Source organism: Hemibagrus wyckioides, linkage group LG22 (assembly GCF_019097595.1).
Source record: "Hemibagrus wyckioides isolate EC202008001 linkage group LG22, SWU_Hwy_1.0, whole genome shotgun sequence".
Taxonomy (NCBI): domain Eukaryota; kingdom Metazoa; phylum Chordata; class Actinopteri; order Siluriformes; family Bagridae; genus Hemibagrus; species Hemibagrus wyckioides.
The window spans coordinates 6,677,446-6,698,141 of record NC_080731.1 but is presented as its reverse complement, the minus strand read 5'-3'; the positions used below and the strand labels follow the sequence as shown (position 1 = coordinate 6,698,141).

The 20,696-nt window shown below is 38.2% G+C and overlaps 4 protein-coding genes across 6 annotated transcripts in view; all 4 read left to right on the top strand.

Moving 5' to 3' along the window:
• Nucleotides 1-2,060: 2,060 nt before the first annotated feature.
• Nucleotides 2,061-2,963, top strand: LOC131343788 (leukotriene B4 receptor 1-like). The gene has a single exon (XM_058375720.1). The coding sequence runs from the start codon at nucleotides 2,073-2,075 to the stop codon at nucleotides 2,961-2,963; it is 891 nt and encodes a 296-aa protein (XP_058231703.1). The 5' UTR covers nucleotides 2,061-2,072.
• Nucleotides 2,964-9,805: 6,842 nt separating this feature from the next.
• LOC131343134 (leukotriene B4 receptor 1-like) lies at nucleotides 9,806-12,789 on the top strand. The gene has a single exon (XM_058374564.1). The coding sequence runs from the start codon at nucleotides 9,832-9,834 to the stop codon at nucleotides 10,723-10,725; it is 894 nt and encodes a 297-aa protein (XP_058230547.1). The 5' UTR covers nucleotides 9,806-9,831; the 3' UTR covers nucleotides 10,726-12,789.
• Nucleotides 12,790-14,812: 2,023 nt separating this feature from the next.
• On the top strand, nucleotides 14,813-16,040 carry LOC131343504 (leukotriene B4 receptor 1-like). The gene has a single exon (XM_058375236.1). It carries the CDS (start codon nucleotides 14,895-14,897, stop codon nucleotides 15,786-15,788), a length of 894 nt encoding a protein of 297 aa, XP_058231219.1. The 5' UTR covers nucleotides 14,813-14,894; the 3' UTR covers nucleotides 15,789-16,040.
• Nucleotides 16,041-18,525: 2,485 nt separating this feature from the next.
• The window catches only part of nsmfb (NMDA receptor synaptonuclear signaling and neuronal migration factor b), a 51,754-nt gene continuing 49,583 nt past the window's right edge, over nucleotides 18,526-20,696 (top strand). Inside the window, exon 1 of one of the 3 annotated variants that reach the window (XM_058375057.1) lies at nucleotides 18,526-19,036. In XM_058375057.1, the coding sequence (XP_058231040.1) occupies nucleotides 19,006-19,036 (31 nt within the window). In that variant the 5' untranslated portion in view covers nucleotides 18,526-19,005. The remainder of the gene's footprint in view (nucleotides 19,037-20,696) is intronic. The other 2 variants (XM_058375056.1, XM_058375058.1) reach the window with 2 other exon arrangements.

The window sequence follows — 20,696 nt, the reverse complement described above, 5'->3', positions numbered from 1 at the left end:
CATCAATGCTAAATCGACATACACTTCTTGATGGAAAATGAGAAGGTCTTCACTCCCCACCAAAATCTGTGGCAAAATTGCCAGGCTGTTGACAGCTTCTACATGTAACGCCTTTAGACTGGGGTAATTGCAAACGTGACTGAGAAATTTGGAGCTGAGCCATATTTCTGGTCAACTGATTCAACTGTTGTTGCTGCTTTTTCAACATTACCTGTAGCTCACTCAATTCAGATGACTCTCTTTATGCTGATGTCCCTAAACCCCATACAGAAATAACATAAGCTGACGGAATGTTAATTTATGTGAGTGAAAGATAATCTATGAGAGTGAAAAATAATCTACACACAAAATAAACCAAGACAACAAAGAAGCAATACCTACCCTCAGGGCTGAGGCTCCAAAGAGTGGGGAACAATCAACTGGTTTCCTAAAGTAGTTAAAAACACACTTCACACAAGCCACTGTGTATTTAGATCAAACCAACACACACGTGTTTGCACTGCTGACTATATATATTTTTGGTCGAAACTGGAAGCAGTTTGATGACCTTAAATGCTTACATCTTGAGCTATTATAAATGCATACAAACCACAATAATGAAGTAATGCAAAAAACCTGGACTTTTTCTGCCCTCACTTCCTGGGATGTATCTTTCAATGCAATTTCTTACAAAACCACAGACATCTAAGCTTCCGCTTCTTTTTATCAAGAGCCTACACTCAGTTACACAAAAAAGCCCTTACCATACAGCCACTCAACTCATCCAACTGCTTGCTCACTGCTTCTGTCTCAACTGAAAACCTGATTGCCAGTAGTGTGTTGGTAGTTTGCTTCATACTGGGAGTCCCTGGTATTATTGCTGTAATGGTGCGTCTTGCTGGATGGCAGTCACACTCAAATCCACGTCATTCAACAAAACAATATCAAAATGTCATAAAAGCCAAAGAAAAAGATCCCACTGTAGATTTGTGCTGTTGATGTTGATGATTTACCACTTGCATACACCCCCTTACCATCAGCATCACTGTTCTTTAGAATGCTATCAATAGCTCAGTAGCACAGCAGTGAACTACTGAATGTATGGGTAATGTGATTGACTCCGCTGTGAATCTTCTGACATAGAGTGTACTTCATAAGGAAAATATCTGAATAGGTACTGAAAACTTCCTGTTCCCTTTCCCATCTTTTCATGTCCGGCTCACAACCTCAGATGGCATAACAATGAGTACTGATTTTTGGTTGCAGACTTTAAACTAGATGCTGCTTAGTTTGGCAATGATTCTTTCTGGCATTTGGCAGACTGTCTAGCATTAGGTTGCAGTCTGAAATTATGTGGATTTTAAGGAAGTTTTTTCCTGCACTTGTGGATATGAAATTTTTCTGCATAATAAAGGTCATCAGGAAGTGTGCCAGGTTTGCTCCTTGAAAGAAGAGATTTTATGCATGTGATCTTTGTCACCAGCTCAAATGTTCTACTTTCCAAGGTTGTTAAAAAATCCTTAGGCAACCTTTTTTGGAAAAGAAGGACCCTCTTTCGAGATTGTAAGTTTAAGTATCTCAAGATGTTCAGTTGAGAACTGACATTGGAAACCTTAAATTCCTACACTTCTGTTTACTTTAATACTTACAGTTTCCTCCTAGCTACAACATTTAACCAGGCAGCAACTCAACTAAATACTTTTGTGTAATGCTAAAGCATAATGGTTTGGAACAAAAGAGTAAGTCTTTGGAAAGTGAAAATCAATCAAAAATCTGTTAATATTAGCAACATTAATCAAAAGTACAGTTTTGTGTTTGATTCTTTGTGTGTGTTTTACATTGCTGTTTTTATACTGTATATACTTTTGGTCAAAACTGAAAGGGGTTTGATGACCTTAAATGCATACATCTCAAGCTACTGTATAAACCACAATAATGACGTAATGCAAAATACATTGCTGGACTTTTTCTGACATAACTTCCTGGGGTGTATCTTTCAATGCTATTTTTTGTCTACATAAGAAACCACAGACACCTAAGCTTCCGCTTCTAATTGTCTAGAGTCTACACTCAGTTACACCAAAGCTTTAACCATGCAGCAGCTCAACTCATCCAACAGCTCGCTCAGCTCTCCTATCTCAACTGAAAACCTGATTGGCAGTAGTGTGATGGCAGTTTGCTTCATACTGGGAGTCCCTGGTAATATTGCTGTAATGGTGCGTCTTGCTGGATGGCTGAAGAAAGGCAGCTTCACCCCTAGACTGATGCTAAGCCTGGCTGTATCAGATTTACTCACTCTGATTTCTCTGCCAATTTGGATTTGGGCTCTTCTGTATGGCTGGGTGTTTGGCTTGGTCTTGTGCAAGCTTCTCTCCTATATGGTGTACTTAAGCCTCTATTGCAGCGTACTGTGTGTGATGTTGATGAGCATGCAGCGATACATGCAAGTGCTGCATCCTGAGAAATGGAACAAGCTTGGAAGAAAAGGAAAGAAGATCCTTTTGATTGGCATGTGGATGTTAAGTGCAGTTTTATCGTGCTATGCTCTCATTCAGCGCACTCCAAGCTTGGACAGGGAAGGACGACTTCAGTGCAACCTAAGATATAGGAATTATGCTGAAAGAGTGGCTACTTTAATCTGGGAGGTTATAATATGTGTGGTTTCATTCACCATAGTATCTTATTTCTACTTTCACCTTTACCGGGGAGTTAATAACTCAGCTTTCTTTAGCAGTGACACATTGACAAAGATGGTGACCCGAATTTTGGTATGTTTCTTCATTTTTTGGATCCCGATTCAAATATCCAACACTGTGATCATCTTTGCTGTGTTGCTTGGGAATGAAAATCTGTTAAGATCTGCAGAATCTGGAGACAATATCAGTACAGCTCTGATTTTCATTAACAGTTGTGTGAATCCATTTCTGTATGCTTTCTCTGCTCGGGCTCTACAACAGCGAACAGCTGGAACAGATGATACTTAGTTCCTTGAAGACATGGAGGCCTGAGTTATGTGAAGTACATTTCTGACAGCTTATTACAGACATTGCATTTTAAGGCACATCATAAAGTTATATGAATAATTTTGCTTATTGTTACAGTTTGTTATTATAGTTTTTTTTGCACCTTCTAATTCTTTTTATTACACCTTCTAATATTTTTTGCAGATTAATGAAATCAATTTATATTGAGTCTATATGATTTTTAAATTTTTTAATCTACCGAATAAATTTGTGTAACTGAAACAAAAGAGTAAATCTTTGGAAAATTAAAAAATGTTAATCAATCAAAAAATTTGTTAATCAGTGTCAGCAACATTAATTAAAAGTACAGTTTTGTGTTTGATTCTTTGTGTGTGAGATTTACATTGCTGACTTTATATATAGGTTTGGTCAAAACTGATAGGGGTTTTGTTACCTTAAATTCTTACATCTCAATCCATAAACCACAATAATGAAAAAAATGCAAACTACATTTGCTAGACATTTTCTGCCCTCACATCCTGGCATGTATTATTTGAGGCCCTTTTCCTCTACATCAGACACCACAGTCACCTTAGCTTCTGCTTCTTATTATCTAGAGCCTACACCCTGTTACACCAAAGCTCTAACCATGCAGCAGCTCAACTCATCCAATAGTGTTCACTGCTCCTGTCTTAATTGAAAACCTGATTGCCAGTAGTGTGATGGCAGTTTGCTTCATACTGGGAGTCCCCGGTAATATTGCTTTAATGGTGAGTCTTGTTGGATGGCTGAAAAGAGCCAGCTTCTCCCTGAGACTGGTACTAAAATTAGATGCAAAATTAGATTGGTACAGATCTAAACCACAACCCAAGTTTCTTTATATGAAATGGTCACTCTTAGGAATTTCACCCAGGGGAATGTTAACAATACCCTAATGTTGGTATTAGGTCACACACATACATACATTTCTATTTTTAAAACATTGGTAGGCAAGAAATGTGAATATTTTGTTAATACTCAAAAGTCATTGCTAAAATGAACACAATATTAAAATGGTACATCTGACAAAAAGATGTGAAAATAAGCTAAACACAAAATAAACCAAGTCAACAAACAAGCAACACCAACCCTCAGGGCTTAGGCTCCCAAGATTGGGGAACGATCAACTGGTTTCCTAACGTAGTTATCCAAAAGCACACTTCACACAAGTCAGCATGCACTCAGCTCAAACCAGGACACACTCAAGTGTTCACAGCACACACTAAAGAAACCACCACCTCAAGAGGAGAAATGATCCTTCCACCCATCTCGAACTATTATAAATGCATACATCTCAAGCTATAAACCACAATAATGAAGTATTGCCAAAAACATTGCTAGAGAGTTTCTGCCCTTACTTCCTGGCGTGTATCTTTCAATGCTATTTTTAGTCTACATAAGAAACCACAGACACCTAAACTTCTGCTTCTTATTATCTAGAGCAGGGGTAGGCAAGTTCGGTCCTAATGAGCCGCAGTCCTGCAGATTTCAGCTCCAACCCTAATCAAACACACCTGAACAAGCTAATCAAGGTCTTCAGGATTAAGGCTTGATCACACTACAAGACTTTAACCCTTGGCAGATCGCTTTGCTGTTCAGACTACATGACTTCACTGTATGTCTTTTTGTCCTTGTGTTGTTCACACTACGCGACGCTTCGTAAATGATCCACAAGAGGGGGTCACAAACCACACGATCTGACAACAACTCTTGTCACCCAACGCCTCAACGCTGTCTCCAAACCACATTTTGTCACGAAAACACACGCGACAGGTGGATCTGGAAATGACGCGAGACTTTCAGTAGAGGTTTGTTTTGAAAATGGACGTCGGCAGGAGTCTCGCTCTAAATAAATGTTAATTTATTAAAATAAATGCTGTGTCCACACTATTTTTGAAGCCATGTTGCTGCTGCTGCTGCTGCTTTTCTTCCGGTGACCTCAACCTGTTGACTTGCTCTCTCATTGGCTGGAGGTAGTAGCTACAATTGACACCACGTGATGTCGAGTCGGCCGATCGTCCCAGATATTTAACACGCCAGATATCTGGATTTTGTCTGCGAGGTGTCAGCAACGCATCAGCGAGCCTCTTTGATGCGTCGTTGAGTAGTTCACACATAAAGATTGCCGAGCGCTGATCACCCGCTGATTTTCCCACAATCACAGCCCGATCTGTCGGCGAGCTCGTTAATTTGCAAATCGGGCTTAAAATCCTGTAGTGTGACCTAGGCTTTACTAAGGCTACAGGCAGGTGAGGTTTTTTTCCAGGGCTGGAGCTGAAATCTGCAGGCTCTCTAGGACCGAACTTGCCTACCCCTGATCTAGAGCCTACACTCAGTTACACCAAAGCTCTAACCATGCAGCCACTCACCTCATCCAACAGCTCACTCACCTCTCCTGTCTCAACTGAAAACCTGATTGGCAGTAGTGTGTTGGCAGTTTGCTTCATCCTCAAAATCTGCAGTATCTGGAGACAATATCAGTACAGCTCTGACTTTCATTAACAGTTGTGTGAATCCTTTCCTGTATGCATTCTCGGCTCAGGCTCTACAACAGTGAAAAGCTGGAACCAATGATGCTTAGTTATTTTAAAATAGAGAAGACAGAGAGATTTGATACACTTGATACACTATATAAAGTTATATGAATAATATTCTGCATATTCTTGCAGGCGGTTTTATTTGCATCTTCTAATTCTTTTATTACACCTTCTCACACATTTTAATCTAACTAAATACATTTGTGTAGTGCTAAAGCATAATGACTTGAAACAATTTGAATGTTTTCAATGTTTTTTGTTTTTTTGTGAGACAACGAGTGCAACTTGCAGCCTAATTGATATAACTTATAACAATACAGCATATTGCTTCAGCAAATAAATCAAATGACCTAAAATCTGCTGAACCAGTCCATGTGCTGCATCATGCCACGCACACACACACACACAGACAGATATCCACCAGTTCCCTCCTGAGAACAGATACTGCAAAAAAATTGTAGCACATAATATTCTTTCAAATCCAGTCTTTATGATTAACAAGCACCCCAAAACCCATAATGACCACATCAGTAAGTTACAGGAAGCTGTAGACTGCTCCTAATCAGGGAGATTTTTTCTTACATTTTAGAAAGTGGAGTGTATCATTGCTGAGTGTGTGTTGTAAATTAACTCTGTCTTATCAAGTGTCTAACTTATTATTACTGAATCACTTATGGATCAGGGAAATCAATAAGGAGGAAAGGTCATACTCATAAACTCACAACTCTGAAAGCACTCTGGTTAATATGGAATTCACAGTCATATTATAAGGATGTCTAAACAGATACTGAAAACTCTTGTTCCCTTCCAACCTTTTCATGTCTGGCTCACAACCTAAGCTGGCATAACAATGAGTACTGATTTTTGGTTGCAGGCTTTTGTCATCAGCTTAAATTGTCTACTTCTCAAGTTAGGCAAACTTTGTTTTCAAAAGAAATGACTGAAACTTAAAATATCTCAAGACGTTCAGGTCTGAAGTAAAACCATAATTTGTCCAGTAAGTTCTTGTAATTTCATAGCCCTATTCTTGCCCCTGATGTGTTTTTCCAGAATGTTCTATTGATGCAACAGCCTTGATATGCTGTGGGAGCTACAAAAAACATTGCTGGACTTTTTCTACATGAGGTATGAAAGCATATGTTTTGTCATCATGAATGCTATTTTTATCGACATTGGAAACCTCCAACTCCTACACTTCTGCTTACTTTAATACTTATAGTTTCCTCCCAGCTACAACATTTAACCATGCAGCCACTCAACCCATCGCACAGCTTGCTCACCGCTCCTGTCTCAACTGAAAACATGATTGCCAGTAGTGTTCTGGTAGTTTGTTTCATACTGGGAATCCCAGGTAATATTGCTGTAATGGTGTATCTTGCTGTTAATGAGCAAGAAGAGGCTGTATGATATTTCAAAGTTTTAATCTACCTAATACATTAATGTTAAAGCATAATGGCTTGAAACAAAGAAATAAGTCTTTGGAAAGTTTCATCCTATATCATATCATTGTTTCCCGCTTATCCGTAGCCGGGTCGTGGGGGCAGCAGTCTAAGCAAGGATGCCCAGACTTCCCTCTCCCTAGCCACTTCCTCCAGCTCCTCTGGGGGAATTCCAAGGCGTTCCCAGGTCAGCCGAGAGACATAGTCCCTCCAGCGTGTCCTGGGTCTTCCCCGGGGTCTCTTCCCGGTGGGGCATGCCCAGAACACCTCCCCTGGGAGACGTCCAGGAGGCATCCAAAACAGATGCCCAAGCCACCTCAACTGGCTCCTTTTGATGTGGAGGAGCAGTGGCTCTACTTCGACCTGGGTGACAGAGCTCCTTACCCTATCTCTAAGGGAACGCCCCACCACCTTGCGAAGGAAAATCATTTTGGCTGCCTGTATCCGGGATCTTGTCCTTTCAGTCATGACCCAAAGCTCATGACCATAAGTAAGAGTAGGAACTTAGATTGACTGGTAAATCGAGAGCTTCGCCTTTCGGCTCAGCTCCTTCTTCACCACAACAGACCAGTACATAGACCGCATTGCTGCTGCCGCTGCACCAATCCATCTGTCAATCTCATGCTCCATCTTTCCCTCACTTGCAAACAAAACCCAGAGATACTTAAACTCCTCCACTTGAGGGAGGAACACCCCTCCAACCTGGAGGGGACAAACCACCTTTTTCCGGTCGAGAACCATGGCCACGGATTTGAAGGTGCTGATCCTCATCCCAGCCACTTCGCACTTGGCTGCGAACTGCCCCAGTGCACGCTGTAAGTCCTGGCTCGAAGGAGCCAACAGGACAACATCATCTGCAAAAAGCAGAGATGAAATCCTATGGTCCCCAAACCGGACTCCCTCCACCACCTGGCTGCGCCCAGAAATTCTGTCCATAAAAATAATGAACAGAACCGGTGACAAAGGACAGCCCTGCCGGAGTCCAACGTGCACTGGGAACAGATCTGATTACAGCCGGCGTACAGTAAACAGTGTTGGCAGAGAGCTGCTTACCCCTTCTGAGGCACCGGATGGTCTGCCAGAATTTCCCTGAGGCCGACCGATAGTCCTTCTTTGTGGAAAGTGAAAAATGTTAATCCATCAAAAATTTGTTAATCAAAATTAGCAAAATTAAAAGTACAGTCTTGTGTTTGTTTGTTTCTTTGTGTGGCTGTTATATATAGTTTTAGTTGAAACTGAAAGGGGTTTTATGATCATGTACACATCTTGAGCACGGGCTCTACAACAGCAAACAGCTGAAACAGAAAATGCTTAGTTTCTTGAACATATTGACATCAGAGATAAGTGATGCCCTTCTCTGACAGTGTTACAAAAAACATTACATTTTAAGGGACCATATAAAGTAATACAAATAATTTTGCTTATTCTTGCAGCCTGTTTTTATAGGGTTTTTTTGCACCATCTAATTCCTTCTCTTTTATTACAGCTTCTAATATTTTTTGCAGATTAATTTAATCAGTTTATTGTGAAGTTGTATGATTTTTCAAACTTTTAAACTCCCCAATACATTTGTGTAATACGAAAGTATAATGACTTGAAAGGAGGAGTAAGTAACTTAAATTGGAAAGTGAAAAATGTTAATCACTCAAAAATATTGTTAAACAAAATTACAGTTCTGTGTTTGTTGGGTTCTTTGTGTGTGTGCTTTACGTTGTTGATTTATATATAGTTTTGGTCGAAACTGAAAGTTTTTTTTATCTACACCTTGAGATATAAACCACAATAAAGTTTTTTGTTTCTGATTTTTTTGTGAGACAACATGAGTGCAACTTGCAGCCTAATTGTTATAACTTGTAACTTGTTATAACAATACAGCATTGTGCTTCATCAAATGATCAAATGCTTAACCAGTCCATGTCTTGCATCATACCACCACCGACACCACACACGCGTGCACATGCACACACACACACACACACACACACACACACATACACACAGATATCCACCAACTTCCTCCTGAGAAGAGATACTGCACAAAATGTGTGCACATGCCACCTAATGGTTTCTTTCTGATTAACAAGCAACACAAGACCCACAGTGACCAAATCAGTATGTTACAGGAAACTGTAGACTTCTCCTAATCAGGGAGTTTTTTCTTAGACTTTAGAAAAAGGATTCTATAATTGCTGAATGTGTGTTGTAAATTAGATCTGTTTTACCAAGTGACAGACTTATTCAGATTACTTTACTCCTTGTGTACCCCCTTACCTTTGGCATCACTGTGCTTTAGAATGCTATCAGTAGCTCACTAACAATATTGCTGTAATGGTGTTGTGCTTGCTTGCTGTATTGCTGTAATGCTTGCTGGATGGCTGGATGGATGCTGTGTGACCTGTAAAAAACAGTGCTGGACTTTTTCTACATGAGGTGTGGAAGTATATGTTTTGTCATCATGAATGCTATTTTTATCTACATTTTTTATCAACATTGGAAACCTCCAACTCCTACACTTCTGCTTACATTAATACTTACAACATTTAACCATGTATCAACTCAACTAAATACATTTGTGAAATGCTAAAGCATAATGGACTGAAATAAAAGAGCAAGACTTTGGAAAATGAAAAACTTTAATCAATCAAAAATTTGTTAATAAATATTGTTAAAAAATATGCTATTATAAATGCATACATCTCGAGCTATAAACCACAATAATGAAGTAATGCAAAAAACATTGCTGGACTTTTTCTGCCCTTACTTCCTTGGGTGTATCTTTCTATGTGATTTTTTATCTACATTAGAAACCACAGACATCGAAGCTTCCGCTTTTATATTATAGAGCCTACACTCAGTTACACCAAAGCTTTAACCATGCAGCAGCTCAACTCATCCAACAGCTTGCTCAGCGCTCCTGTCTCGACTGAAAACCTGATTGCCAGTAGTGTTCTGGGAGTTTGCTTCATACTGGGAGTCCCTGGTAATATTGCTGTAATGGTGCGTCTTGCTGGATGGCTGAAGAGAGGCAGCTTCACCCCTAGACTGATGCTAAGCCTGGCCGTATCAGATCTACTCACTCTGATTTCTCTGCCAGTTTGGATTTGGACTCTTCTGTATGGCTGGGTGTTTGGCTTGGTCCTTTGTAAGCTTCTTTCCTATATGGTGTACTTAAGCCTCTACTGCAGCATACTTTGTATGATTTTGATGAGCATGCAGCGATACATGCAAGTGCTGCATCCTGAGAAATGGAACAAGGTTGGAAGAAAAGGAAAGAAGATCCTTTTGATTGGGATGTGGATGTTAAGTGCAGTTTTATCGTGCTATGCTCCTGTACAGCGCACTCTACGCTCGGATAGGGAACAACGACTTCAGTGCAAGCTCAGATATCGGAATGATGCAGAAAGAACGGCTACTTTAATCTGGGAGATTATAATATTTGTGGTTTCATTCCCCACAGTATCTTATTTCTACTTTCACCTTTACCGGGGAGTTAATAACTCAGCTTTCTTCAGTACTAACTCAGTGACAAGGCTGGTGACCAGAATTGTGGTTTGTTTCTTCATTCTTTGGATTCCATTTCACATCATTAACACTTTGATCATCATTGCTTTGTTGCTTGGGAATGACCGTCTGTTAAGATCTGCAGAATCTGGAGAGAATATCACTGCAGCTCTGACTTTCATTAATAGTTGTGTGAACCCCTTCCTGTACGCTTTCTCTGCTCGAGCTCTGCGTCAACACTCAACTGGAACTGAGAATTCTTCGTGACGTAGAGGTTTCAGAGAGTTTATTGATTTTCTCTGAAAGCCAGTGATTTGTTCAAACTTATGCATGTACCTAACCCTACTTCTGCTTGTTCTTGTAACCTTGGTAACTTTAACCGGGGAGATTTTACTGCTTGTGGTTTCATTCCCCACAGTAGCTTATTTCTACTTTCACCTTTAACAGGAAGTTAATAACTCAGCTTTCTTTAGCAGTCACTCAGTGACAAAGATGGTGACCAGAATTGTGGTTTGTTTCTTCATTCTTTGGATCCCGGTTAAAATCTCCAATGTTGTGATTATCATTGCTGCACTACTTGGGAATGACAATCTGTTATCAGAATCTGGAGACTATGTCAGCAGTGGTGTAATGTAACAAAGTAAAATTACTTCATTACAGTACTTAAGTATTTTTTGAGAGTTTTTGTACTTTACTTGGGTTTTTATATTTCTATCAACTTTTACTTTTAATTTTTTTAAACAAATTCTATACTTTTACTCCGATACATTTTCTGTTCGGCATTTTCGTTACTTACTACAAAAAAACCTGTGTCCAAATTTGCGGTAAGTGATGTGGTTAGTGATGACTTCAGGCTATGTCCACACGTAGCTGGGTATTTTTAAAAACTGAGATTTTCTACTTCATTTTTTTTTCATTCTGTCCACACGACGGTTAAAGATATCTTTGTCCGCATGAAAACGCAAAAGTGCTGTTAAGCACTGTTAGGAGCATGCCTAGCCAATCAGAAGTCCTGTTAAGCACTGTCAGGAGCATGCCTAGCCAGTCAGAAGCCTAGACAAAACTTTATTACCGGTTCTGGTAGTCAACAATGGCCCGTCACGTGAAAGCAATGCCCTTGACATTCGAAAATTTAATTGTAGAATGTGGAAGTCCGACCGGATCTCATCCAAAACCGCCATCACTGTGTGTGTTGTCGGAGTTTTGTATGCAGCAGCAGTGAGCTTCGTATTACATTGTGTGAGTAACTGCGCGTGTATGTGCACGCATGTAAAAAGTCCAATACACGATGTTAACACAGTCAGTAGTTTACGTAAGTCTGCTATTGCACAAAATATCTTCATAAACAAAGCTGACATCAAATCAAGGAGACCGACACACAGACAATGATGTCAATTAGTCAAAATCTCCGTTTCCCCCATCCACATAATACCACTGAAAACGGTGAGTTTTGGAAAATCTTCACTTTGGAAGGAGTTTTCCAAAATCTCAGTTTTCAACGACCTCAAACTGCATTAGCATGTGGACGAAAGGCCAAAACGCAGAGAAAAATCTCCCTTCTTAAAAATCCCCGGGTATGGGTGGACATGGCCTTAGTTACAAGTGCACATGTATGGTAACACTGATACTGTACACTTCATTACAATACAGTTCTAAAGGCCTCCTCTTTCTTTCATGCAAGTCTTATTTTTTTGGAGGTGCACTTATTGAGAAGTTTACGAAAGAAAGAAATACAGAATAAAATTCATAATTCTCCAAATTATTACAGTCTTGCTTTTTTTTTTTATTAATTTACTTCTACTTTTACTTTCCATATTTGAATACATTCATAAAAATACTACTAAGTACAGTTTATTTCAGATACTTTAAGACTTTTACTCAAGTAGAATTATAATGGTTGACTTTAACTTTTACTTGAGTCATTTTCTAACAAAATACCTGTACTTTTACTCAAGTATGGCTTTTGGGTACTTTATACAACACTGTATGTCAGTACAGCTCTGACTTTCATTAACAGTTGTGTGAATCCATTCCTGTATGCTTTCACAACAGCAAACAGCTGGAACCGATGATGCTTAGTTCTTTGAAAATAGAGAGGACAGAGAGATTTGATGCACTTTTCTGACAGCCTGTCACAGACATTGCATTTTAAGACACACCATATAAAGTTATATGAATAATTTTGCATATTCTTGCATATATTTTTTTTGCATCTTCTAATTCTTTCTTTTTTTTTATTACACCTCACATACCTGAGGCTGTATGATTTTTCAAACTTTTACTATAACTAAATACATTTGTGTAATGCTAAAGCATAATGGCTTAAAACAAAGGAGTAACTATTTAATTGGAAAGTGAAAAATGTTAATCACTTAAAAAATATATTAATCAATATTTGCAACATTAATTAAAAGTGCAGTTTTGTGTTTGATTCTTTGTGTGTGTGTGTGTGTGTTTACATTGCTGACTTTATATATAGTTTTAGTCGAAAATGAAAGGGGTTTGATGACTTCAAATGCTTTCAACTCTCAACAAGTTTCCTGATTTTTTTAATGCTACTTTGATTTGCACAAATGTGAGACAACATGAGTGCAACTTGCAGCATAATAGTTATAAGCAGCATAATTGTTATAATTCGTAACATGTTATAACTATACACCATGTTGCTGTACCTACAGTCCTGCTTAACTAGTCTAGGTGCTGTATCATACCACCACACACACACACATGTGCACAGATATCCACCAGTTCCCTCCTGAGAAGAGATACTGCACAAAAATTGTAGTACATGACACCTAAAGGTATTCTTTCAAATGCGGCCTTTATGATTAACATGCAACCCAAGACACACAATGACCACATCAGTAAGTTACAGGAAGCTGCAGACTGCTTCTAATCAGGGAGTTTTTTTCTAGAAAGTGGAGCGTATCATTGCTGAGTGTGTGTTGTAAATTAACTCTGTTTTACCAAGTGTCAAACTTATTAGTAAATCACTCATGGGTCAGGGAAATCAATAAGGCGGAAAAGTCATAATCATAAACTCACAACTGTGAATGCACTCTGTTCACAATGGAATTCACAGGCACATTGTATGGATTTCATTTAAATTTATTTAATTTTAAATGACAATCAAAAATTAAAATTAGAATTCCTTAGGCCTGGGATTGGGATTAAAAAGCAGTCACATGCGTACCTCTCTAAATCTCAAATCCACGTCATTCAACAAAACAATATCAAAATGTTAACATGTCATAAAAGTCAAAGGAAAAGATCCCACTGTAGTTGTGTGCTGTTGATGTAGAATATTGCTTCATATAACAAAGTAGAGTTATTCTGCTTCCTTTAATACTTGCATACACCCCCTTATCATCAGCATCACTGCTCTTTACAACGCTATCAGTAGCTCACTAGCACAACAGTGAACTACTGAATGTATTGGTTTTGTGGTTGACTCTGGGAAACTTCTGGTATAGAGTATTTCATAATACACATGTCTAAATAGATACTGAAAACTTCCTGTTCCCTTTCAACCCTTTCATGTCTGGCTCAAAACCTCAGTTGGCATAATAATAAGTACTGATATTTAGTTGCAGACTTTAAACTAGCTGCTGCTTAGTTTGACAATGATTGTTCCTGGCATTTGGCAGATAGTCTAGCATTAGATTGATAGATTACATAGATTTTAAGGAAGTTTCCCCGGCGCTTGGGGATATGAAATTTTTCTGCACATTAAAGGTCATCAGGAAGTCTGCCAGGTTTGCTCCTTGCAATAAAAGATCTTATTGTCTCATGATCTTATGGTTTTTCTTATGGTCTACTTCTCAATTAAAAAAAAAAAAGAAAAAGGTTTGTTGGAAAAGAAGGCTTTTGATATGATAAAATTAAGTATCTCAAGATGTTCAGATGTGAAGTAAAACCAAAAGTTGTCCAGTAAGTGCTTGTAATTTCATAACCCTATTCATGCCCCTGAAGATTTTCCAGAATGTTCTATTGCTGCAACAGCCAACAGACTTTTCTACATGAGGTATGGAAACATATATTTTGTCATCATGAATGCTATTTACCGACACTGGAAACCTCCAACTCCTACACTTCTGCTTACTTTTATACTTAGTTCCTCCCAGCTACAACATTTAACCAACATTTAACCTTGTGTTTGTTTGATTCTTTGTGCGTGTGCTTTACATTGCTGACTTTATAAACAGTTTTAGTCAAAACTGAAAGCGGTTTTATGACCATGTACACATCTTGAGCTATTAACCAACATGATGAAGTAACTCAAAATACTTTGCTGGACTTTTTCGGCTGTAACTTCCTTGCATATATCTTTCAACACAGTGCTGTTTTTTTTTATCTACATAAGAAACCACAGTCTCCTACATTTCTACTTCTTTTATTATATAGAGCCTACAATCAGTTACACCAAAGCTCTAACCATGCAGCAGCTCAATTCATCCAACAGCTCGCTCACCGCTCCTGTCTCAACTGACAACGTGATTGCCAGTAGTGTTCTGGGAGTTTGCTTCATACTGGGAGTCCCTGGTAATATTGCTGTAATGGTGCGTCTTGCTGGATGGCTGAAGAGAGGAAGCTTCACCCCTAGACTGATGCTAAGCCTGGCCGTATCAGATCTACTCACTCTGATTTCTCTGCCAGTTTGGATTTGGACTCTTCTGTATGGCTGGGTGTTTGGCTTGGTCCTTTGTAAGCTTTTCTCTTATATGGTGTACTTAAGCCTCTACTGCAGCATACTGTGTGTGATGTTGATGAGCATGCAGCGATACATGCAAGTGCTGCATCCTGAGAAATGGGACAGGCTTGGAAGAAAAGGAAAGAAGATCCTTTTGATTGGGATGTGGATGTTAAGTGCAGTTTTATCGTGCTATGCTCTCGTACAGCGCACTCTAAGCTTGGACAGTGAACAACAACTTCAGTGTAAGCTAAGATTTCGAAATGATGCCGAAAGAGTGGCTACTTTAATCTGGGAGCTTATAATATTTGTGGTTTCATTCCCCACAGTAGCTTATTTCTACTTTCACCTTTACCGGGGAGTTAATAACTCAGCTTTCTTCAGCAGTAACTCAGTGACAAGGCTGGTGACCAGAATTGTGGTTTGTTTCTTCATTCTTTGGATTCCATTTCACATCATTAACACTTTGATCATCATTGCTTTGTTGCTTGGGAATGACCGTCTGTTAAGATCTGCAGAATCTGGAGAGAATATCACTGGAGCTTTGACTTTCATTAATAGTTGTGTGAACCCCTTCCTGTACGCTTTCTCTGCTCGGGCTCTGCGTCAACACTCAACTGGAACTGAGAATTCTTTGTGATGTAGAGGTTTGAGAGAGTTTATTGAGTTTCTCTGAAGCCAGTGATTTGTTCAAACTTATGCATATGTACCAAACCCGGTTTAAAATGGAAGAAAAAAGAAATCCTTTGATTAGAGTAAGTGGTATTAGACTATAATCTTGGATTAAATCAGTTGATTTAAATCAACTGAGCTGTTGCTGATATTACAAATGTATAAAACTCAACTTTGTATAGAAGCTGGTATTGTTATTTACCAATATCTACAATAAACAATTGAGACAATTTACTTATTTATTTTTTCTTAAACCATCCTACTTGTCTTTCTTGCTTCCTTCCTTCCAGACTGTATGACTACTATTCAATTTATCGGCATCTTATCTGACATTCTCTTTATTGTTTCTCTGTAAGAGCTGATTATGCTCTCTATATTTTCTGATCTAGAATGCAGCTGGGAAAATAATCTTACATTATTTCATGGAAGTTTTTCATTTCAGACATTACATTATTATCAGCTGCATCTATTATTATTAATCCTACATTACCTAAAGTCTATGTCCGAGGCATGAGTGTCCACTGTGCTATAAGTGAACATGAGAAAAAGATGGCACGTTTTCCTTGGGTTTTAAATTTAACTGATGTTTATAGAATAAATTCATATTGTTGGTTCACTGTTATTCTTATTTATATCTAATATACATATATATGTACATTGACTGTACACTATAGAAGCAACAGATTGTGAACAAGTGGGAGGGATGTGATGTAGTCACTGTCACAGTGATGAAGCGGAGACATATTCACGGTGAAATATCTCAGATGAGATGAATTATTTCGGCAATGAATCATCAAGTAAAATCACTGAATGACTTCCAGTTAAGAGGCAGCAAGACCTTCACTGTCCACACTGCTGCCATTGCTGGAAAATGTCCCACAGCCTGTCATAGCCTGAGGGAGAGTGAATAACAGATTCTCTTAGGCGAACACACTGACGGCCTCTGTGATGGCCTGGAAATTTCTATTCTGTCCATTTCATCCACATATACACTATATATGCAGTCAAATACACAATTATTTTTATTCTTGAAGAGAAAGGGCAAAGGATATTTCACACAATGAGTCACATTTCTTTCACTTAAATAGTTGGAGAGTATTCACACTTCCTTTTATAAAATTCCATCAGAATAATTCACACTAATTATTTTCAAATCACCCACTGAACACCATCACCTTCATGATGAAACATTTCTAGCCTGATATGAGTAGTCTCTACCAGGATGACCCTGTCCCATCCACAGGGCACCGGGGCTCACTGATTGGTGTAATGAAGTATAAAAATACGGGTGCATATCTCATGCTATTGTCTTCACATTTACCAGATTTCAACCCAGTTAAACATCTATGGAAGACATAGCCTTGTCTATTAGCACTGAACTGAGTCTAGCCTTGTTTTCTGATTTGACTTGTCTCACACTTATTTGTATTTATACATGGACTTGTTTAGGACCCAAGACAGAAATGTCTGTAAGATATTGATATAGATGTATAGATGTCCAAATCCAAGAACACAAAAGTGCTTTAAAAGCTTTGATAGAAGAGTGTTCAAGATCTCTTTGTAAACCTTACCCTTAAATAACAGGAAGATGTGCTGTGCTACTTTTGTCTTCACAGGAACTTTTATTTCTAAAATAAAAGCTCATAGCTTGAAATAAATCATTATTAAATAACCATTCATTAATTTTTCTTATGGGCTGTAGGTCTGTAGGAACCTTGGTTGTTCTTGAGATATTTTCAGATTTAACTAAGATTTGTCTCAGGCTTGTTTGTATTTATTCATGGACTTTTCTAGTGTTTGGGCATTTGTATGACTGAATATAATGTTGATCAGAACAGAAAACAGTAAAATAAATGTTTGTTTTGGCTTTTCTGTTTGCCTGCCAAAGTTTGAAAAGAAGTCTAATAGGTGCAACGTACAAATAATGTCAGTTAGTTGAAGTGAAGGCTCAGCCTCAAAAGTGATTTGATGGTATTTAGCTTGACTTTGTCTCACAATCTTTTGGAATCAATACTGGCTTTAAGGCTCTTATCTTGGTTTGATTTAAACTAGTCCTGGTACTGGACTTGTTTTAGACTAGACAATGGCATGCTTGATTACAGCCCTATTGGCCATACATGGAATCCTCCGTTTGTTCTCTCCTTCTCGTGTAAAAAATCATTAGTTCCTTCTATCACCCTTCCTCCTGACCTTAATTCTTCCTTTTTCTATTTTCCCTCCCCCTTCCTACTACCTTTCTTCCATCCTTCCTTCCCTTTAACCTTCTTTTTTCGTCCCTTGCATTTTTTTCTGCTCATTTGCTCATTCCTCCTGCCCAAGTACTATAGGTGGCTCTTTTAACAAGATAATAATAATGCGTCAGTCAACTCAAGGCAGAAATGTCTGGGGGATATTGAATGTTTTGCAAGTGCACATGTCCAAACTTAAGAATACAGAAGAGCTTCGAATTCTTCGAATAGAGAAGTGTAAGACCTCTCTGCAAACCTTAAGCTTAAATCACAGGAAGAGGCGCAGGGCTGTTATTGTCTTCAGGGGTTAGTAAGTTCTTGGTAAAATCTTGTGCAAAAATAAAAGTACATAGCCTAAAAACATCACTCATTGCATAACCCATCACTCGCTCTATAAACCTTGCAGTACACGGAGTGAGTGATGCGTGGCGTAAGCATCGATTGACTGTTACGAAAATGCTGTAAGTTTAAATCTAGATACTGCGTGTTGAAAATAATTTCTTACTACTGTTATTACTACTGATGCAGTAATGCTTACTGATCTGTGAAGGCTCTGGTTGTAAAAGACCGTAGCGTGCGCGCACGCAGACGCACACACTTACACGCCACCGCGTGCGCGCACGCAGAGCGCATAATGCTGGCAGCGCGGTACTTGACTGCCGGAGCTCCAGGCTGCGCATCATTCCACTTATCTCTGGACACGAGAAAGCACCAAGCCATGAAGCTCAGCTCAGAGTAAGGAACCTGCCGGATATCTCATCAATCCAGTCTGAGAACTATTCAGGAGGCGGCGAATGTGCGCCTTCATCCTGAGGACTTTTTTTCCCCTCCTTTGGTATCTAGTCATTTCTCAGTCTTCTTGCACTGCGGACTAGTGGAATGAGCTGCTTTTGTCCCGGTGTTGTTTCCTGTGCAGTATGGGAACTGCCGTGTCCAAAAGAAAGAATTTAAGGAACGATGCCATTTCTTCCGTCGCCGCAAAAGTTAGGTGAGTGAAGAGCTCACATCTCAGGACAAGTCAGTCCTTAAACAGGTACTGATGTGTGCGTAATTGTATGTGTTTAATGTCTACATGCAAACAGATTTCTTAGTGCAGCCCTTTTTAAACAAATATTTGCATTTTATTATAGGAAGTCCAAATCGTGCAAGATTCGTGGTGTAACGATCCTCTTGTCTCTGCCAACATCACTGCATTTCATGACAGTTTTTCGTGCAGGTGGTTTGAATATTTTAGAGTCTTCTTAACTTTTACCCAAATGCTTTTAACAAGAAAGAAGGATTTAGAGAAAATATTTTAAGTACAATGAGGTGATGAATGTAATATAAAGGTCTGCTTTCTCAGTGCGTCAATGTTTCTTTATTCCTGATCCTTATTTTAATGTAAGGCCAAATAAATAATTCATTCCATGCGATACATCTCTAGAGTGTATACAAATCGGATCCCAACTTAATTCCTAAATTCTTCAAAAGTTAAGAGCTGTATATGCTGCATAATCCTCTGCAATAATATTTTGAATATTCTAGTCACATCTCAGCAGCTGTCCCAGCGCCCCAAGCTCCTCAAACATTACTTTTTTACAACACATTGCTTTTTAGTGCAGTTTTGGCGACCTTCATACAGCCTATTTGAGTTCCCGTCCTTAAATAATACAGCTATTTCTAACGTAGTTAAATGATTTTTTTCGCATTGTTTTACATGCTCTGTTCTGCAGTAGATGGATCTCTTGAACACGTTCCTCACAAGTTCGACTTTCTAATTCCTTGAAATATATTCCTCCATTCCTTCAGTTTCATTCAATTCACATTTAATATATATTTTTTTTACCTGATGATGTATGTGAATAGTATGTGATCACACTTTTTTATGATTTTATGATTTTATGAGATTAAATCATATGTGAGAAAAAGGTGAAGAACACATAATAGTAATAATAATAATAATAATAATAATAATAATAATAATTTATATATAATCATTAAATATTCTTCTTCTTCTTCTAATTATTATTATTATTATTATTATTATTATTATTATTATTACTGATAATAATAATAATAATAATAATACATTATTTAATTTATTATTTATTTATAACGCATATATGTGAAAAATAAATAGGTGAAAATTAATTAATTATATAAAAATATCATGTGCAGGCATGTGAAAACCTATGGTGTGAAATATAAATGAATGAAGTGAGAAATCACCTGAGGAAAAATAAAGGACATGACCTACATGTGAAAAATGTGAGAATAAAGTAAAAAAAATAAAAAAAATAAAAAAACATGCACCACATATCATTAAAAAAACAAAGGTCCATCATATGTTATGTGTCTAAAAACATGTATATTTTGCATATGAAGTTTATTTTAAACATCTTTATATGCGTAAAATGAATAACATGTTATTCTTCATATTTTGGAGATACTTAATTATCTTAACACAATTGTTTCTCTCCAAACATAATCAGATTTCCTAAAGTAGTATGAGAAAAAAAAAAATCACCCATAGTGAGAATAACAACTTCTCCTGTACTTCCTAACAGAACTCTAGATAGATCTTGGTCCACTCTGACTAAGAACGTGTCAAGCTCTTTTACACCTTTCAGGATGGTGTGAGTAGAGACTACATCCTTTAATTTACACCA

Coding starts and splice junctions, on each gene's coding strand:
- LOC131343788 (XM_058375720.1), top strand. CDS start 2,073: ATGCAGCAGCTCAACTCATCCAACAGCTCGCTCAGCTCTCCTATCTCA.
- LOC131343134 (XM_058374564.1), top strand. CDS start 9,832: ATGCAGCAGCTCAACTCATCCAACAGCTTGCTCAGCGCTCCTGTCTCG.
- LOC131343504 (XM_058375236.1), top strand. CDS start 14,895: ATGCAGCAGCTCAATTCATCCAACAGCTCGCTCACCGCTCCTGTCTCA.